The 18296-nt window shown below is 51.5% G+C and overlaps 2 protein-coding genes across 7 annotated transcripts in view; one reads left to right on the top strand and one right to left on the bottom strand.

The window, feature by feature from the left end:
* Positions 1 to 10152, top strand: part of CCND3 (cyclin D3) — an 81067-nt gene extending 70915 nt beyond the window's left edge. Inside the window, exons 1-6 of one of the 6 annotated variants that reach the window (XM_081140509.1) lie at positions 1500 to 1863; positions 2162 to 2371; positions 2736 to 2951; positions 5853 to 6012; positions 6563 to 6699; positions 7183 to 10152. In XM_081140509.1, the coding sequence (XP_080996635.1) occupies positions 1666 to 1863; positions 2162 to 2371; positions 2736 to 2951; positions 5853 to 6012; positions 6563 to 6699; positions 7183 to 7350 (1089 nt within the window). In that variant the 5' untranslated portion in view covers positions 1500 to 1665 and the 3' untranslated portion in view covers positions 7351 to 10152. Of the gene's footprint in view, positions 1 to 1458; positions 1864 to 2161; positions 2372 to 2735; positions 2952 to 5852; positions 6013 to 6562; positions 6700 to 7182 lie in introns of those variants that run through there. The other 5 variants (XM_081140504.1, XM_081140505.1, XM_081140506.1 and 2 more) reach the window with 5 other exon arrangements.
* Positions 8674 to 18276, bottom strand: BYSL (bystin like). The gene is made up of 7 exons (XM_081140502.1): positions 17665 to 18276; positions 14912 to 15074; positions 12721 to 12859; positions 12247 to 12380; positions 11545 to 11705; positions 11041 to 11143; positions 8674 to 10525 (listed from the first exon to the last, which is right to left on the bottom strand). The coding sequence occupies exons 1-7, from the start codon at positions 17930 to 17932 to the stop codon at positions 10180 to 10182; spliced, it is 1314 nt and encodes a 437-aa protein (XP_080996628.1). The 5' UTR covers positions 17933 to 18276; the 3' UTR covers positions 8674 to 10179.
* Between the last annotated feature and the right edge of the window lie 20 nt (positions 18277 to 18296).

Genomic DNA, 18296 nt, shown 5'->3' with positions numbered 1-18296 from the left:
ATAGAGAAGAACCAGAAACAACTTAAATTTCCAACAGTACATTTGGTAAAATGCATTATATATTCACCCAATGACATTCTTTGTAGCCATTAAAAATAACGTAGTAGAATATTTAATGACATGGAAAAGTGCTAACAGTATTCTTTAATGAAGAAAAAAAAGCTTGCAAAACTGTTTGTGATTCTCTCATTTAAAAAAATTAGAACAATTTTGGAAAAACAAATATTGACATTTTAAAGGGTTATCTGTGGATGGTGAAATTACAAGTAATTATTTTTTATGTGTGCGTGCATCTTATCTGGATTTTCTAAGTTTCTACAATGCAAATGAATATTTCCATGACATTAGAACTACGTTAAAATTTATAACATAAAAAAGAACAATTCGTTGAGAAAATGTTTAGTATAGAACTTTCTTCTTCTTACTGTCCTTTCCCTCAGGAGGACCTCAGGAGAGGCAGGAATTCCCCAAGGCCTCCTCCTATTGGGAGCACTGCTGGAGGCCTGTGGTCTGCCTCTTGGTCTGCGGAATCAAGCTTTGGGGAAACTACAAAGTAACCCAAAGTTTGGGAAGGAGAAGAAATGGCAATTGGAAGATTTTATAGAGTCTGAGCAAGAAACTCCTTCAGAGAGGATCTAGTTTCTCCGCCCACGTTTTCCTCAAACAGAAGCTAAGGCCGACTTTCAGGGCTTGTCCAAGGCCACACAGCAGACTTTAATGACTAGGTGAGGCCTTGAATCCACGGCCTTTCCGCCCGGTGGTGTTTCTGTAAAGCGCGGATTTCGACCGGGCCTTCTCCTACCTTAATGTGCACAGGGAACAGCGGGGGTCTTGTTGAAATGCAGATTTTGATCCCTGGGGTCAGGCGTAGGCCTGAGAGCCCGCATTTCTAACCCGCGCTTAGGCGGTGCAGACGGCGTGGGCTTTGGGATCAGTGTTGCGGTGCAGCAGCGGGGTACCTAGTGGCGACGAGCACAGATTGGGGAGCCGGACTGCCGGTTCCCAATCCCGCCTCTGCCGAAGACTAATGATTGTTAGTGCGCTTCGGCTTCCTTATCTGCAAAATAAGAATACCTAACTCGCTACGTTTTAGGATTTAGCAAGTTCTTGCCCGTTAAGTGCTTAGAACAGTGTTCGCTAAGAACCAGTTCCCAGTTTTTGCATTCCCCGGAGCAAGCGGTGGGCGAAGCGGGGTCGGACCAATGAATGAATAATCTTCGCAGAAAAGTTCTTTCCTGGGAGACTCATGTCAGAGAAGCAAAACGGGAGGGCTCGTAGGTGGGGAGGGGGCCACCTCCTAGAAAGCTCTCCCCGCCGGGTGGTCAGAAGGGAGCGGGGCGACCGGAAGCCCGCTGGCCCGCGCCCGCCGACCAATGCGGCCGCTGCGGGGGAGGGGGCCGCCCGCCAGCCCTTTCCGACTGGGGCGCCAGCGGCCCGCCCCTCGGAGCGTGTGACGTGAGAGCATTCCACGGTTGCTACATCGTCGCGAGGGGCGGGGCGCCTGTCAGGGAAGCGGCTCGCGCGCCGGCGCAGGCGGGCCGGGGTTCCAGCGCGCTGTGCCAGCACCAGCACCAGCACCAGACCCGCGCCCCGCGCTCTCCGGCCCGCCGCCCGCGTTCTGGCTCGCGAGCCCGCACTCCCATCCTTCCCGTGCGCTGCCCAAGTATGGAGCTGCTTTGCTGTGAGGGCACCCGGCACGCGCCCCGGGCCGGGCCGGATCCGCGGCTGCTGGGGGACCAGCGTGTCCTGCAGAGCTTGCTCCGCCTGGAGGAGCGCTACGTGCCCCGCGCCTCTTACTTCCAGTGCGTGCAGAAGGAGATCAAGCCGCACATGCGGAAGATGCTGGCCTACTGGATGCTGGAGGTATCGCCCGGATGGGTCTCCCCTCCCCCGCCGTCCCTGCGTCCTCGGCTCCGGACATCCCGGGGCCGCCCTATTGGGACATCCTGGTCTCAGCAACAATCAGCAAGATGCTTCGGTGGCCCGGACCCCCGGGCCTGGCCTTTCACTCGGCACCCTAGCTGGCTGCCTTCGTGGTGTCCCTTTCCTTTTCCCTTCCTTAACCCCGACTCGGACTGCCAGTGGTTTGGCACCCTAACTAATCGTCTCTTCGGCCGGGAAAGGGGGACAGGGTCCACTTTCTCCCCTCCGGCTTCTCTAGCGTCTCCCGCTCCCCTTCCCCTCCCCGTCTCCTTGGGGGAGCGCGCCTGGAAAACCCTGGGCTCGGCCTCCCCCGCCCCAGAGCCGGTTCCTGTGTGCGTCTCGAGGTTCTGGCGGAGAAGGCGGTGGGGGTGGCGCGCGCGCTGTTCCGGCAGTCAGGGAAATGAAAAGTGCGGGAGGCAGCGGCAGGAGTCTCCTCCCTTCCCTTTGGGTGTGCGCGGTGGGTGCTGGTAACGGGGTAAGGTCCCAGCGCTCTGGCACCGTGGGTGGCTCTTGCCCACCCCCACCCCCCATGGCGGAGGGAAGTTTCGGTGTGGAGTCCTTCCTAAGTGAGGGAGCCTCTGGCGTGCCTCTCTTAGGGGAGGGGAGGAAAGGAGGCAACACTGAGGAAGGGGAGGGGGCGCCGCCTTGGGGAAGGCTCATCCTCTGCATTAGTCCTTGTCACTGTAAGCACATTTCCCCCCCCCTCCCATTTTCGCTCCCCGTCCCACTCTCTTCAGCGCCCCCCTTTCACCTTAAGTGCTGCTGCGCTTCCCACGCCCCTGCCCAGAAGTGACTGTGTGTCCTTCCCCCAGGTGTGTGAGGAGCAGCGCTGTGAGGAGGAAGTCTTCCCCCTGGCCATGAACTACCTTGATCGCTACCTGTCCTGTGTCCCCACCCTCAAGGCGCAGTTGCAGCTCCTGGGTGCGGTCTGCCTGCTGCTAGCCTCCAAGCTGCGCGAGACTACTCCCTTGACCATGGAGAAATTGTGCATCTACACCGATCACGCTGTCTCTCCCCGCCAGATGCGAGTGCGTGCATAATTCCCCCACCCCCCAACATACCGCCTCCTCACCGGGAACGGGAAAGCTAAGACCTCAGAGGCTTTCTGCCGCCTGGGAGGGCTCAGGGCCGCAGAGGCTATATATTTGGACAAAAGATGGGCAATGTTTTGTGATGGTTAGAGTAGCCCCAGCCCAGACTTTAGCAGCCGGCATGAACTAACTCCCCTTCTGACCTCCAGGGGGTGCCACTCCTCTTGGTCTTTCCCCCAGATAGCAACAAGTCAAACTGCATGTCTACACTCACTAGTACTTTGCCTCTGGGTTTACACAACCATCATGAGTTATTTATTGGCAGCAGCAGGACAAGCCTGCACACCCCCACTGGAGTGGAGGAGTGGAATGTGCTTCTTGTGGGGGAGGGGGGCTGCTTTGGGTGAGTCTTTATCCCAGTGTGGACTTTGTGATTGAAAAGCCTCCCAGAGCAGATTAAAGCCCAGCCCTGATTGCTCTAAGGAAGGGCCCAAGGAGTTTCATCCCACCTTCTTTCCTTCCTCTTATATCCCAGAAGACACAGCTCCTTCCTAATCCTCGTTCTGAGGAACTTGAGCAGCTGCTTCAGGCCTGGTGGAATCATCTCTCCCTTTCCCCCTTAGCCAAAGGCCAGAGCTGAGGGACTGACAGGGAGCCGAGCTGCAGCTGCTTCCGATGTGATAATGATGCCCCCTCCCCTGGCCCGCCCGCTCTGACCAAGGTCTTTCATAACCCTGTGGGGAGCTGCTGTCACTCCTGTGGTTTGGGAAGTGGCTCCCTGGGCCTCTTGCTGGGAACTTGGGCTGGGTTCCTCCGAGGCATGGCAGGAAAGTCACCGCTTTTCCCCCAAAGCCTGGAGAGGAGGTCGGGGAGCTGCTTGGATCTGGAAGAGGTTATTTGGGGCATACAGATCATCTCCTGGGGGGCCTGGGGGAGAGAGTGGGTGAGCAGGCACCTTCCTCAACCTTGCTCTACACTGCCAAGTCTTTGCCTGACCCTGAGAGGAGTCTCTGGGCCCCATCTCCCGGGGAGGAGGGCAGCATGCAGGCTGCTGTGATTGGCTGGCCAGGAAGCCAGGGTACTGGGGCCCCCGACTGCTGCTTGTCCAGGAACAGGATTCCTCTTCCTGCCAAGTAGCTCTCAGAGATGGGAGTAGGAGGCCAGAGTTGGGAATCTGGGAGGCCCCACAGCTCTTTGTGATGAATCTGGTAGTTTTTGGCAAGTCTGAAGGTGAAGCTGGTTTCCAGGGCCAGCGGGAAAGATGTTTTTGGAGGGGTTTGGGCTGGAAAGTAAAAGGGGGACTTCCTTTTTTGTGAAAGGATTGGGATGGCTTGTGTGCCTTTGTGTGAGGGAAGTTTTTCAGAACAGGCAAAAAGTACTCTTTCCCCCCCACTCCTGCCTGAGCTGGGGGTGGAGCATGCAGATGGCTTCCTAGAAGGTCAGAGTTGGAAGGGACCTCAGAGAACTCATCAGTCCAAATCCTTGGGAAGCAGGCAAGGCTGAGGCCCAGAGAAGGAGGAAGGGGTCCTGCCTCAGCACTGAAGCAGTGAGAATCTGGGTTTTCTGGCTAGTCCAGGTGGCCTTAAAGGCTGGGGATATGATGGAAGCCGCCAGCCATGGCAGCCAATCCCCTCCCCACCCCCCCGGGGTATGTTCTCTGCAAGACTAGGGCTGAGATTCTCAGGGGTTACCTGGATACAGGGTAGGGTGCCACCTTCCCTCACACAGGACCCCATGCCTCCCCATAGGGTGAGCCCCATTCCATACTGCTTTCCAGATGTTTCCTTGGAGGCTAGGTGCTTTCTGTTCACTTCTGAGTTAGGAGTTTAGCCACTGGGATGAGCACCAGGAGCAGAATGCTAGCTTCTTGCCCAACTTCTGGCTCCAGGCCAGGCTGTTTTCAGTGGCGCCCTGTGGGGGGCTGACTTGGGAGGATGACACCTAGGTGGGGGCCGGGAAGAGGTTGGGTGGGGTTGCCATTTCTGCCTCAGTAAGGGGTCAAACCCATGAGTTCCTTCCTGCGATAAAACAATGAAGAAATCCTCATGTGTGTGCAACTCAGAAATGGGGTCAGGGCTGGGAACCCCAGATGAGTGGATTCTGGGGTGGGGCTCTCAGCCTCCCTTTGGGACCTAGTAGGGGTATGCAGGCTTGGGCAGGGGGAGATAGGGTTTGTTCCCTCAGGGATCATTCAGACCCATCCTGTTTGGCTTGGCTTCTACATCTGAGACTCAAATGGCACTAGGCACTATGGGTTCCAGCTAAAGGGAGTGGAGTGGGGTGTTGTATCTCAGGACCTAACCCTGATGTCCCACCAAGGGGATGTGGGTTGGGTTGGGCAACCTCTCCGATTGAGGAACCTCAGGGTTGGTTCAGTGGCTGTATCAGAGGTTGGGTGGCCTCCTGCTCACTCCAGTTTCTTCAAGAGGTATAGGCTTGGCTGGGATGCAGAGTTGGGGGAGAGGTTAGTGGTGATTTCCCCTTTTACAAATCCTTGGGATTATGGAGAATCTGCTTTACCCCAGAGGAGCCTCAAGTTCATAGAGATGCTGATGGTATTTGTTGCTGCAGTCTTTCATTTCAACCCTGGCTGGAGAAGTGCTCAGAGTCCTGGATCAAGTCAGGAGGCGGCCTGTAGTTTTGGCCCCCAAAAGATAACCAAACAAGATTAAAAGACGATTCGTGTATAGCATGTAGTCTGGCACCTAGTCAATAATGAATAGATGCTCAAAGGGAATGTCCCCAGCTCTTGCCTGCCCTGGACTCCCCATTCCACAGTGTCAGTCCCTAAACCCAGAGGCAGAACTGGGGTCTTGACCTTTAATTTGATGGGCTTCCTCCTGCTTTATTCCCCTTCCCTTCTTCAGTCACTGACCTTACCTCTTCTCCAACCTCCAGGACTGGGAGGTGCTGGTCCTGGGGAAGCTCAAGTGGGACCTGGCTGCCGTGATTGCCCATGATTTCCTGGCCCTCATCCTGCACCGGCTCTCTCTGCCCAGTGACCGACAGGCCTTGGTCAAAAAACATGCTCAGACCTTTTTGGCTCTCTGTGCTACAGGTAATATGTCTAGGCACATTTTTGCCAAATCAAGAAAATCAACTAAGGGTAGCTAACAGATTCTGGTTTATATGCCTTTCAAAATTTGTGGAAGTTACTGCCCCTCTGAGCCCCCGTTTCAATACAGAAGAGATGCAGAGCACAATCGGAGCTGTATGGGATCTTAGAGACCCCCAGTACATATGTAGGTGGGGACTCAGGGCTTAGAGAGATGCCACTTCCCAAGGTTTCATGGTGATTAAGTTGGGAGTAGAACCCAGGTCTCTTGACTCTTTTGTTCCCACACCAGGGAGACTCATTCACTCCCTGGTTCCTGGCTAGGGTCACTTAAGGACTACCCTGGACCTGGCCTGCAGGTCTGCTTTTCACCCTGACCCCCTAGGAGAGGACCCTTCCTAGCTTGTTTTCTTGCCCATCTGACACTACTCACTGCTGGCATTTTCCAATATGCCCGCGTGCTGTCTGGCACTTTCTGAGGAATAGGAAGTCCACCCTGGCTGTCATTCTTGATGTTCTCCTTGCCTTAGGGTTCCCTCTTTCTCTTCCCAAGATTACACCTTTGCCATGTACCCACCGTCCATGATCGCCACAGGCAGCATTGGGGCTGCAGTGCAAGGCCTGGGTGCCTGGTCCGCATCTGGAGATGAACTTACGGAGCTGCTGGCAGGGATCACAGGCACTGAAGTGGTGAGTAGCTGCCTGTCAATTCATGAAGCACCACTATTCCCTGAGCCTCCAGTAGAGGGAGGCGTCCATCTCCAACCTGTTCCTCACTCCCGGTTTCATGTGCCCTGCCCTTGGGGCTTCTGTGGCCTTTTGTCTCTTGCCTTGTCTGGAGAAGAGCAATTGGTCTTGGGTGGGTTTAAGTGTACCGTCCCTTGGTGCCCTTTTCTGCCAAATGGTGTGCAGGAGTGGGGGGGGTTGGTGTCAGATGCAGGGCTGCTCTCACACCCTCTTGCCACATCCTCTTGCCAGTTTCTGAGAATTGAAGGCTGATTCCTGGGGCTGGGCTGTGGCCTAACCTCCCCAGACTTCCCTGTGTGCTGGGAGGTGTCTGTCCCCTGCACCTGCTGCCAGATGCTATTGGTGGAGGGAAGTGGACCTTTATCCAAGGGGACCTTCCTCCACTTCACCCAGCAGTCCCTCCTTACTGTTCCCCCTTGTTCCCAGGACTGCCTGCGGGCCTGTCAGGAGCAGATTGAAGCTGCACTCAGGGAGAGCCTCAGGGAAGCTGCCCAGACATCCCCCAGCCCGGCACCAAAAGCCCCCAGAGGCTCCAGCAGCCAGGGGCCCAGCCAGACCAGCACTCCCACAGATGTCACAGCCATCCACCTGTAGCCCGGGAAAGGCCCCCTCCCAGTGGCTACTGACAGCAGAGGGACACTGCCACCCTCCCTCCCTGCCTGCAGGAATGAACCACGTCACATCTGCCACAATTGAAGTCTGAGGGGGCTCCTTCCTATTTGCCCTTCGCTAAACAGAAGGGGGCAGGTCCTACCTATCCCTGCAGTGTGCACTAAGGGGCCCGGCCAGCCACGTCTGGGTGGCTAGCCAGGCCCCTCCTACTCCCTGTCTCTGACCAGCTCAACTCCTCCCCTGGTTCTGGCTGGGGGTGGATAAGGCTGGTCAGACACAAAATTGAAATAGGTAAAGTACATGTACCAGCATTCCTTTTTGAAGCCCCCTATCTCTGGGGCTCTCATGTTCTCAACTGCCAAAATGCCCTGGTGCCTTATAAAGGTGCTGCACCTTCTAGAGTTACTGCATTTGGATTGGGGTCTTTCTGAAGAAATTTCTGGTATTCTGAGGGGACATAGTCTGGACAGCTCTTCTCAACACACTTTGGAGAGCCCTGTATAATCCGTGCTCACAGCTGCATCTAGAGGGAGGGGCCCAGGCCTCTGTCAGAGGTTCAAGCATCAACCAATTCCTCCTCGCTTTGCTTTGCGCTCAGCTTCTCCTGTGATAGAGGGGGTCAGTGCTGAAGGAAGAGGCTGTTTTAATTTATTGTGTTGAATACAACTGTAAGAGGGTGTGGTGGGGCCCACCTACCCCATAAGTGGTGGTAACCCTGGTGGTTGCTGAATCCCTCCCCTCTGCTACTGGCTAGAGGATCTTTGTGACCGAGGAGCTGCTACAGCCTGGGGAGGGGCCAGGCCCTCCTCTCCCTTTGGCCCTCTGCCCCATCCTTCGGTGGGGGAAGAAGCAGGGACGATCTGGAGGTGACCGAACCCCCGTCTGGAGGGATGCAAGCCCTGATGACACAGGTCTTTCCTAAGGCCACAAGGTCCCAGCTGCTGGCCCAGGACCATCATGTTATCTTAATAAAGATTCTGGAATAAAATTGGTCTTAGCTTCTTGGATTGGATGGAGGTGCGGGTAAAAGCCCATTTCTAAACTGCAGGAGATAAAGAGGATAGAAATCAGTTGTCTCAAGCAGGGTCCATCAAGCATTTTCTGTAAAGGACCAGAGAGTAAATATTTTAGGCTTGTGGGCAGTATTGTCTCTGCCCCACATATAGCCAGTTCTACTTTACATTGGAACGTATGAGTCCCTAAATATCACTGCACTCTGCAGAACTGCAAAATAAAACCCTCAGGACTTACGTGTGGGCTTAAGGCACAACATGCAAAAACTTACTGAGCAACATGTTTTCTTAAAAAGAGAATAGCACAGTTTTTACACACTAAGTGGTCAAACACAAATACAATAAATATAGTCCTTTATCATCAAAGACCTGAAGTTTGCTTGTGGAAACAGGTCGGAAGGATGTGGAAGGTGGGTTGTAACACCAGATGTGGGTGTGACTCCCAACTCAAATGGTGGAGGCGCTTGCATTTATGTATCTGGCTTGATTCAGCTGGGTGCAGTTTTCTGATTTTACAGGGTGTTTCTCTAGGACAAAACTGCACATAAATAAATGTGATATTTGCTTTATGATCAAATTGTTCCCAAATATATTAATTGGGTTGGAACAAAGTCACATTTTCAAAGACAAACGAGGGTTCCAGGGTTGTGCTCTGCCGGTGCAGCATGAAAGCAGCCACAGAAAACACGTTAACTAGATGGGAGTGGCTGTGCTCCAATAAAACTATGGACAGTAAAATAATTTTCACTTATCACAAAATACTATTTAAAATTTTTTTCTCCCATCCATTAAAAATTGTAAACACCATTCTTAGTTCATGGGTGTATGACCCTAGTTTGCCAACTTCCACTCTAAAGCTCTCATTATCCAAGAAAGTTAGAAAGGGAACTTCTCTGGTGGTGACCCAGATCTAATTATTCCTGGGCAAGACCAATATTATTCTAGGATCTATCTGGCCTTTGTATTTCCACTTCCCTCTAGGGGCAGGGGTGGGGAATGTCCGGCCCGTGGGCCATATACAGCCTGTGAAATCACTTGGTCTGGCTCTGCCAAGGCAGCCACAGGCAGGACTTGAAATTCAATAAATCTAGGAGCTTTTTCCATAGCTAATTTTTAAGTTGATAATTTTGTATGGCCTGAGAATGTTGTCATAAATACCCAAATGGCCCTTGGCAGGTAAAAAAAGTTCCCCACCCCTGCTCCAGGGGCTTTCTCCTCTAGCGCTTCCATCCACAGCTGAGACCATCTGCTGAATAACCTCCTGATTCCTGCCATTCTCCCAAAGTAGCCTGTATTGGGGAAGGCAGAGACTGTGCCCCCTAGGGGCTAACACTGGGTACAGCCTGGAGAAAGAAGCTGCACAAACTGGGTGAGAACCCATTCCTAGACAGGAATAGGGAAGAGTGAGCCCTACTTCCAGATAGAGAGGGAAAACGGAGATCTGTACTGACCATATCAGAACGCAGAACTTAATAAATACCCTCCTTTTTATCTGCATCCCAGTGACTTGACACAACAGCCTGAAAGAAAGTACTTACTCCAAGCCCCAGCAGGGGAGAGGGAATGCTGGGGCACGGAATTTCAAACAGGTTCCAGAACTGAGCAGGAACAATGGCCTAGAAGGGAAGGGGGAGCCAGCCAGACCCTCAGTCCTCCCTGTCAGGTACCGAGGAGTCACAGATGCCCATGAACTCTCATTGCCCAGGTTTGGGTCTTTAGCTATAAAGGCTCAGTGTCACCTTAACAGGGATCCTGGTGTCCTCCCACACCCCTCAGACCAGGATGAGTGGCTGTTTCCTCAGTCCATGGTGATGGGAACATCTTCCACATCTCGGGGTACTGCGCTCTGAAGCTCACGCCTGATCTCGGGGGACACTTGTGGATGGGGCTGCAGCCGGAGCAGTTCCAGGAGGGCCTCTTTCTGCTCTGTGGACAGGTCTGCCTTATAGCGCTGGACCAAAGTCAGGAGGCACTGGTGCCAGAGCACGGGCAGCTGACGCTGCTCCGCCCGGAACCCCAGGAAGTGGAAGACCAGGGCGTCCAGCACCCGGTAGGGAAGGGCGTACTTCTTGTCCAGCAGCAGGCGCAGGAAGATGCTGCTGGCTCCGCTGTATTCCATCTCGGCAATTTTCAGCATGGCCGCGCTGGTGCAAAGGGGGTAGGTTAGTGGTGGGAAGTGCTGGGGGAGAAGTTCTACCTCGCCCTGTGTTCCCCTCTTCTCCTCTGCTGGCCTCTACACTGTATATGCCTAAGAGGGCCACCTCAGGCTTTCTCACCTACGCAGTCTTGACCTCCTCCCTGCGCTCCAGTTACCACCTCTATGCCGATTTATTCCAAATCCCTATCTCCGGCTCAGACTGCTTGTCTCACTCAGTATCCAACTGGAATATGTTCAAATATCAACATCTCCACCCCAACCTATTTCCTCCCCATGTTCCCTATTCATTCCACTATTTAGCTGAGCACCTACCACGTGCCAGGCACTGGGACCCTGTTCTTGTGGAATTTACGACCTAGTGGACTAATGATATACCTACTGGCTTAAACAAACCGCAGACCCAGGGCTATTCTTAGCTCCTTCTCCACTCTGTCCCCGCACCAACTTTCCTAGTCCTGGTGACTCCACGGGCCAGTTGTCCTCCTTCCCCACCAACACTACCTGGAGTGCAGCACAGGGATGGAGCATTTAGTGATGATGCTACCCACAATGATGGCTTCCCGGAGGGTACAGGTGCCCGACTCACACAGTGGGATCAGTATCCCTGGGGAGGGTGAGAGAGGAAGTCACTTTGAGCCCAGAGTGACAGAAAGGATGCATAGCAGAAAGCACCCCCACCTACCACAGAGACAGCTGTCCCCCAAGTCATGCTTACTGCTTTCACCTGCTGGAGCTCCAGCCCCTCCCCTTACTTTTTTTTTTTTTAAATAAACATTTAAATTGCCTACATGCCTTTTATTTTATTTATCTTAGAGGAAGGAGGAGAGAAAGCATCAACTGGTTGTCTCCCACATGTACCCCTAACAGTAATCGGACCTGAAACCTGGGTATGTACCCTGACAGAGAATCGAACTCGCCAGCTTTTGGTGTATGGGCCAATGCTCCAGCCAAATGAGCCACAATGGCCAGGGCCCCTCCATTTCTTAACTGCCTCTGGGCTCTCACCTTTAAACCAGGCCCCGGGCTTGAACAAGGCCTTCCTGAGTGCCATGTAGAGGTGGAAATTGAGTCGTTTGTATTCTGCAATGTCATCTCGTACCCGGGGGAGCAGGACAAGGTTGTAGAAACGCTGGGCCATACGTTCCTTCAGGTTAGAGGCGAAAATCCTAGTTTTTTGGGGGGTAGCAGGGAGATCCCAGGTCACCTGATAGTCTGGAGCTGGCCCTTAAATATCACTGTGGATGGTGCATGCAAGAGATATGTGAGCTGTGTGCATGCAACACCCAAGTCAGATTGGAGGGAACCGGAGGGGCTATAAGATATATCCAAACAGGTGAACACTGAGAGAGTCAGAGTGCTCTCAAACCAATGCTATCCGCTATTCACCTTCCTCTCCCCACCAAGGGTCTTCTCTACCCTACTCTTCCAGGGATCTGAGCACGCACGGGGAGCCACAGACTTCTGAAGCCAGTCTGACACACCAAGGTGGTAGCCCAGTAATTATAAGCCTCTTCCCTAGAAACTCATCATAGGAGATTCTCAATAAGGTGTTGGTCCCAAAACATGAAACGGGAAAAGCTGGGAAAATCATGATACAAAGAAGCACAAAAGAGCTCTGGGGCAAAGGTCGGGCAAGCCTGTACCTCCCACGCCCCCAGCCCTTACCTACAGACCTAAGGTGACTCTAACTCCCATCTACTACTCTACCTTGTGGCTTGGTACATGGCAGCAGCAGTCCAGGCCTCGGGCTCTGTGACGTAGAGGATCTGCTCCCAGTTGGAGAGGGCAGGGATGATCTTAAAAGCCTTGGGCAGCTTCCCACTGCGGTACTTGGACAACACCTGGGGATGAGGGAGTAAAACCATTTGCTGTTACATCTACTGCTTGCTGGGTGCCAGGTACTTGTCCCGGGGCTTTTCATATATTCACTCACTGAACCCTCACAACCACCATATAAGGAGGTGCTATTATCACTCTCATTTTCCAGATGGGGAAACCTAGACCAGAGAATTAAGAAACTTACCCTTGGCCACCAAGTCACTGAATGGCATAGCAGGACTCTGAACCCATGCACTCTGACTTTAGACTGTTCTCGGCCACAGGCCTTCTGTGTATGAGGTGTGGGCACCCAAAACCTTAGGTGGGAGCTCACAGCCCCTGTGAGGGTATTCCAGCTCTTACCTCCCGGACCCCTCTGTAGACTTCCAGGACTCGGGGGTCCAGCTGTGGCATAGGGAAGCCTGTCACCTCAGACATGACCGTCTCAACTTCCGTCTGCTTCTCAGTCAGCTTCTCCATGATGATGTCAGCCAGGGTGCGTCTAAGAGTAGAGGAGGTCAGAGGGGAGGGTGAGGAAGGGGTGGGAGTGCTGTGGTCACAGTCCGGGAAGCTCTAGACTCCACACACAGTCCCTTGTGAGCTCTAATAAACCTGTGATCTTGCTGGGATGTGTGACCTCAGTTCCCTTCTGGGCCTGACCACCCACCATGGAATCGCTGTAGTCCAAGTCATTCAACTTAGGACAAAGCAGACAGTTATGTGGAGGTCAAGAACCTGGACTCTTGGGTTAAAAGCCTGGCTTTTCCACTCCCTGTATAACCTCGGGCATACCATTTTGCCTCTCTATGCCTCAGTTTCCTCATCTGTAAAACGGGTAATAACTGTACCCACCTCATAAAGTTAACGTCAGGATTAACTGAACTAATGCATGTATGTTACTTGGAACTATTAGTACATAGCAAATGTGTAATGTGTTGCCTATTCCAGACACATCCCTCATATTCTAAAGCCTTCCAATTACAAAATCCTAGTCTGACTTGAGAATGCTAGACTCATCTCGGTTATATACCAAGATTTCAAGTAGTTAACAACATTTGGAAAAACACCAGGGCACAAACTTTCCACCGTTTTAATTTATTAAAATTTATGGAAGTATTTCTAAGATTAATATTTTTCCCAACCTCATTAAACAGTATATCAAACAATTTTATTGTGGTGATTCAGAATTCTCATTACACTGGGCTCTGGTATAAGAATGGTATCTTCAGAGGCTGCTAACGTATATTTAAAACAGCTCCTGTTTTCTGAGGGTCTTCTCCAGGCCAGGGACCAAGTATAGGACTTCTCAGATGTTATCTTATGTAATCCATGCAACACCTATATGAGGTGTTACTCCTCTTTTTCAATATGGGCACTGATGCTCAGACAGGTTAATAACTCACCCAAGGTCTCAGAGGTCTCCAGTGGGGGGGGAAGAGTCAAACCCTAGTTGTCCAGCTTCTAACCTTCAGCTATTTTACAGCACACTATACCGTGCCGCCAAACTAAATGAACTCTGACTGCTGAACTCATGTGGGTCTAAGGCCTGCTAAAGAGTAAAGATGCCAGCTGTCATTTCTCAAGACTATCAAGAGTCACTGTTTCTAGTAGCTTTACTCTTCTATTTACTACAAGCTGGAAAACCATTCTGCGAAGCTTGTCAGGATGGTCTAAAAGGAGTTATAAGGCACTGAGAGGCTCTCTGGTGGGACAAGCACACAAGTCCAAGTACACACTTCATTCAGCCTTCCTGTCTTTTCACAGTATTATTAGCAATGAGAGATGTATTAACCCAAAATATTCTGAAGAACCAAAAACAATGTCATGTCAATATCACAGGGTCAGAATGAACTGGTTGATGGCCCTTATCCTAAATTTCCTTCCCCTGGGCCAAAATCCACATGTTTAGGAATTTGACTACCAGAGCTTAAATGCCTGCATCTTTTGGAGCTAGCATTTTTATAGAGGGGAATAAATTAGTAGTTTTAACTGGGGATGAATCTGCCCCCTAGGGGACATCTGGTAATGCCCAAGATATTTTTGGTTACCACAACTGTGGGGAAAGTCACTACTGGTATCTAGTGGGTAGAGGTCAGGGATGCTGCTAAACATCCTACATTGCACAGGACAGCCTCCGCAAAAAAATTTACCCAGTCCAAAGAGCCAATACTGCTAAGGCTAAAAACCCTGAATAAAATGAAGCGTAGGGTATAAAAGAGATTTGGCCAAGAAAAACTGAGCACGCCAAGACCAAATACAATGGGATACATCTCCCCAGAAACATAAAAAGGTCAGGTAGCTGTTTCCCCAGGTAATCTGAGTAGTTCTAGAACCGGTGGATGGGGGGGAGGGGGGGGATTTCCAGTCCATGTCATTCTCATTCAGAATGGTCTTCTGAGGATGGGCCAATTTTGTTAAGGTGGTTCCCTACAACTGGAAATACTCAGGCCCTTCCCAAAGGCAGGGAATCAAAACTCTGCCAGGGCATTTGCTTCCCTGTGGGAAGCTGCTACCAGGACCTACTACCCCAAATTCCAGGCCATGCCAGCCCTACCTGGCAGGAGGGTTTTTATTCATGAACATCTCAACGGCACGTTCATCCTCAGGGTCCACGACCACCTCTGCGTGGCAGCCCGCCCCTGTCATTGTGGCAGCCTTCTCCAGGGTGGGCCACTCTTCATCTTCGTCATCTGATCCACCTTGTGGCACTCCTGTACCTGGAAGAGTGGAAAGGCAACAGATGAGAAAGGCAAGCAGTAGGCGAGGGATTTAGAGGTCAGTTTAATTTTAACCACCACCTATATAGATGTAGAACATAGTATAAGCCTCACTATGTTCTACATCTAAATATATGGCACCACCATCCAGCCAATGCTAAGCCAGAACCTGGGAGGCAGGCCAGCCTCATCCCCAACACTCAATTAATTTGATCTGATACAATTTCTTCAATTTGATCTGATACAATTTCTTTCAAATCCTTCACAGCTCTGTCTAAGCCTAGATCAGCATCGTCTCTTGCCTGGATTAAATAATCCCCTAACTGGTCTCCATATTCTCCAAGTTTCCCATTGTCTTTATGACAGCTCTAAATCCTGTGCACAGCCTCCAAGTCTTTTGCAGATTTGGTTCCTACCCACCTCACCATTATTCATTAACCCATTCATTCAGCAAACACTGAGTGCCTACTATATGTGAGACACTGTTCTGGGTGCTGGAAATATATTCGTGAACAAGAGAAACAAAGCCTTTTGCCCTTACATTCTAGTGGGGGAAGACAGACAATAAATATAACGCATAACAGGTTAAACAACAAGTGCTATGAAAAAAATCAATAGGGCAGAGTAGAGAGGTTGGGATTGTGCAGACAGGGGTGGGGGTGTTGCAATTTTTACTGAAGTGGTCAGGGAAGGTGTGTGGTATGTGAGAACATGGGCCCTTTCCCAAGCTCCAACCCCCCCCCCCATCCTGTGGGAATATGATGAAGGCCATCTGTAAGCAGACTGTGGGACCAATCTCGGGAGCCTGGCCAGCTCCTCGATCAAAAAACAGCCAAACAGAAACTGTTCTCAGATGTGAGCCTGGATTGTAGGCTACTAGTGTCTTGATCTCACAGAGATTGTATGCAAGCACGCCCACCAATGTATGCCCTGTTTTTTTTGCCCTGTATTCTGTACTCTATTTAACTCTGTGCTGGGAAAGCCTGTTTCGGAAAACTTCACTGGATGGCTGCCACCAGTGTGCACGTAAGCCCTAACGAACCCACGTCTTTCACATCAAGACATCTGGATTACTGACAAGCAATATGCTGAAGTTTTCTCGGACCATGGGTCTTTGCATAACAGAAGGCCTCTCCGAGAAGGTGAAGAACTGAGGGAGTGTGCCTAGGGGTGTGTGAGGACAAAAGGAGCAACCAGGGCAGAGGACCTAACTTGCCATGTTTAAGCCTATATGGGTGGAGCTGGGAAAAGTACAAGTCGAACTGGCAATGGGAGATCATACGGGGCTTTGCAAACCACTGTAACTGTTTAGCTGTTGAGCTGAGAGTGGACTGTAGGGGGTATGGGATACGAATGAGGCAGCTACTGTAATAATCCAGGTTAGATTGTGGTGTCTTGAAGAGAATGGTGTTCCAAAGTGGTGAGAAGTGATCTGATTCTGGATATATTCTGAAGGTAGTCAACAGGATTTCCCAACAGATCAGATGTGGAATGTGAAAGAGAGGAGTCCAAGGTTTTCACCTTAAGCAAATGAAAGATATCATGTTATTAACTGAAATGAGGAAGATGTTGGAGGGGCAGGTTTGGTGAGAAGGTCTATTTCGGATATGTTAAATTTGAGATGTCTATTAAGACTTCAAACTTGAGGTGCCAAATAGGCAACTTAAGAATCTAGGTTTCCTGGAATAAATGAGAGCTAGAATATAAAGTTAGGAGCGGTCACCAAATAGATGGCACTTAAAACCATGAAACTGATGACAGCACCAGAGAAGTGAGTGAAGAGAAGAGGTCCAAAGACTGAACCCTGTGACACTTCTGCAAGTGGTTCATGATCAAAGGGGAGCCAGCAAAGGATACCAAGTGGTAAGTAAGTAGTAACACAGGAATGTGATGTCTTGGAATGTGACGTACTGCAGCCAGGAAGCCAACGTGGAATTGTGTCAGGACAAAGGAAAGAGACCCGAGAAGTGGATTAAGAGGGTCCACACTCCCACCCCAATAAGAAAATGTTGATCATCTTTTACTTTCTCTCTGTCTTTGGCCCCTAAACAATATTGTTCTTTCTGCTCAGGGCACTCCCCACTCTTTTATAGGTCTCAGCACAAAGGTGATGAAATCTGAGGAGCCTGACCCCCAACCTAATGCTGTTGTTACCAGAGAAGCTATTATACTTTACCGTGGAATGTATTATTTGTCTATTGTCTATTCTCTCCTGGGCTAGACTGTAAAATCCTGAAGTCAGGCACCTGTCTACCCTGTTTACTTCCTTATCCAAACCTTCTAAACTCCAAGCACAGTAGGAAGCACTAGTAGACATCCCGGAAGTATTCATAGAAAAAAATGGATAAATACTAGGAAAACCTAGTGGTGTGAGCAATCACTTCCCGTTGGAATAACTTCAGGGGTACCTAGAAGAGAAAGCCTAAAACTAACAGTGGGCGTGGAGGGCTCTGACTACCCTAAATCCGCTCCAGGGCTGGGTCTCCCATTCCACTACCTTCGTAAGGGAGTACTATGGACCCTTTTCATTCCAAGCTATTCCCCTGCCCTCCTAACCCCCGCCTTCCTCGTACCCATCCCCAACACTCACCCAGCCGCGTGATGCGCTCCCGTGGCGCCGCGGGCCTGTCCTCAGTCCCATGCTCGGCCTCGAGCTCCTCCTGCTGCTGCCGCGCTTGCTGCAAAATCCGCCGGGTCAGCCGCGGCCCTACATACTCTTCTTCCTCCTCTTTGGTTCCACGACCCCGCCGCTTTTCCCGGACCCCTGCCCGCACCGCGTCCCCAGCCAGAATCTGCTCGGCAAGGGGCGCGTGTTTTTCCTGACCCCCGGCCCCGCGGGCCGCCTTGAATTTGGGCATTTTTCTGGGAAATGTTGCCGGGAAGGTTCACACGTGGAGACGCAGAAGTGGTCCTGAGTGCGCTTGCGCTACGTACTCCTAGTTCCGGACCTGCCACACAGAGGTCACAGCGCCCCCTACCGGTTGGAGGCCAGGCGTGCCATCAGCTCCGCCCCACCTGCGAAGAACTCGCGGTCCTGGAGCTAGACTCCCAAATAAACTCTTTGCATTTAACGTTGGCTTCTCTATAAACTTAGAGGGTTTAGGCCAAGGGTGCTGCAAGCCTGAGAGCAGCAGTCGGGCTGGGACACCAATGAGGGTGTCACCGAGAAGCGGCCTAGACACGCCCCCGTTCCTCGTGGCGCGTCGACTGGGCGCTCTGTTT

Source organism: Miniopterus schreibersii, assembly GCF_964146895.1.
Source record: "Miniopterus schreibersii genome assembly, chromosome: 6".
NCBI lineage: Eukaryota > Metazoa > Chordata > Mammalia > Chiroptera > Miniopteridae > Miniopterus > Miniopterus schreibersii.
The sequence above is the reverse complement of the archived record's forward strand: the minus strand, read 5'-3'. Positions and strand labels throughout refer to the sequence as shown.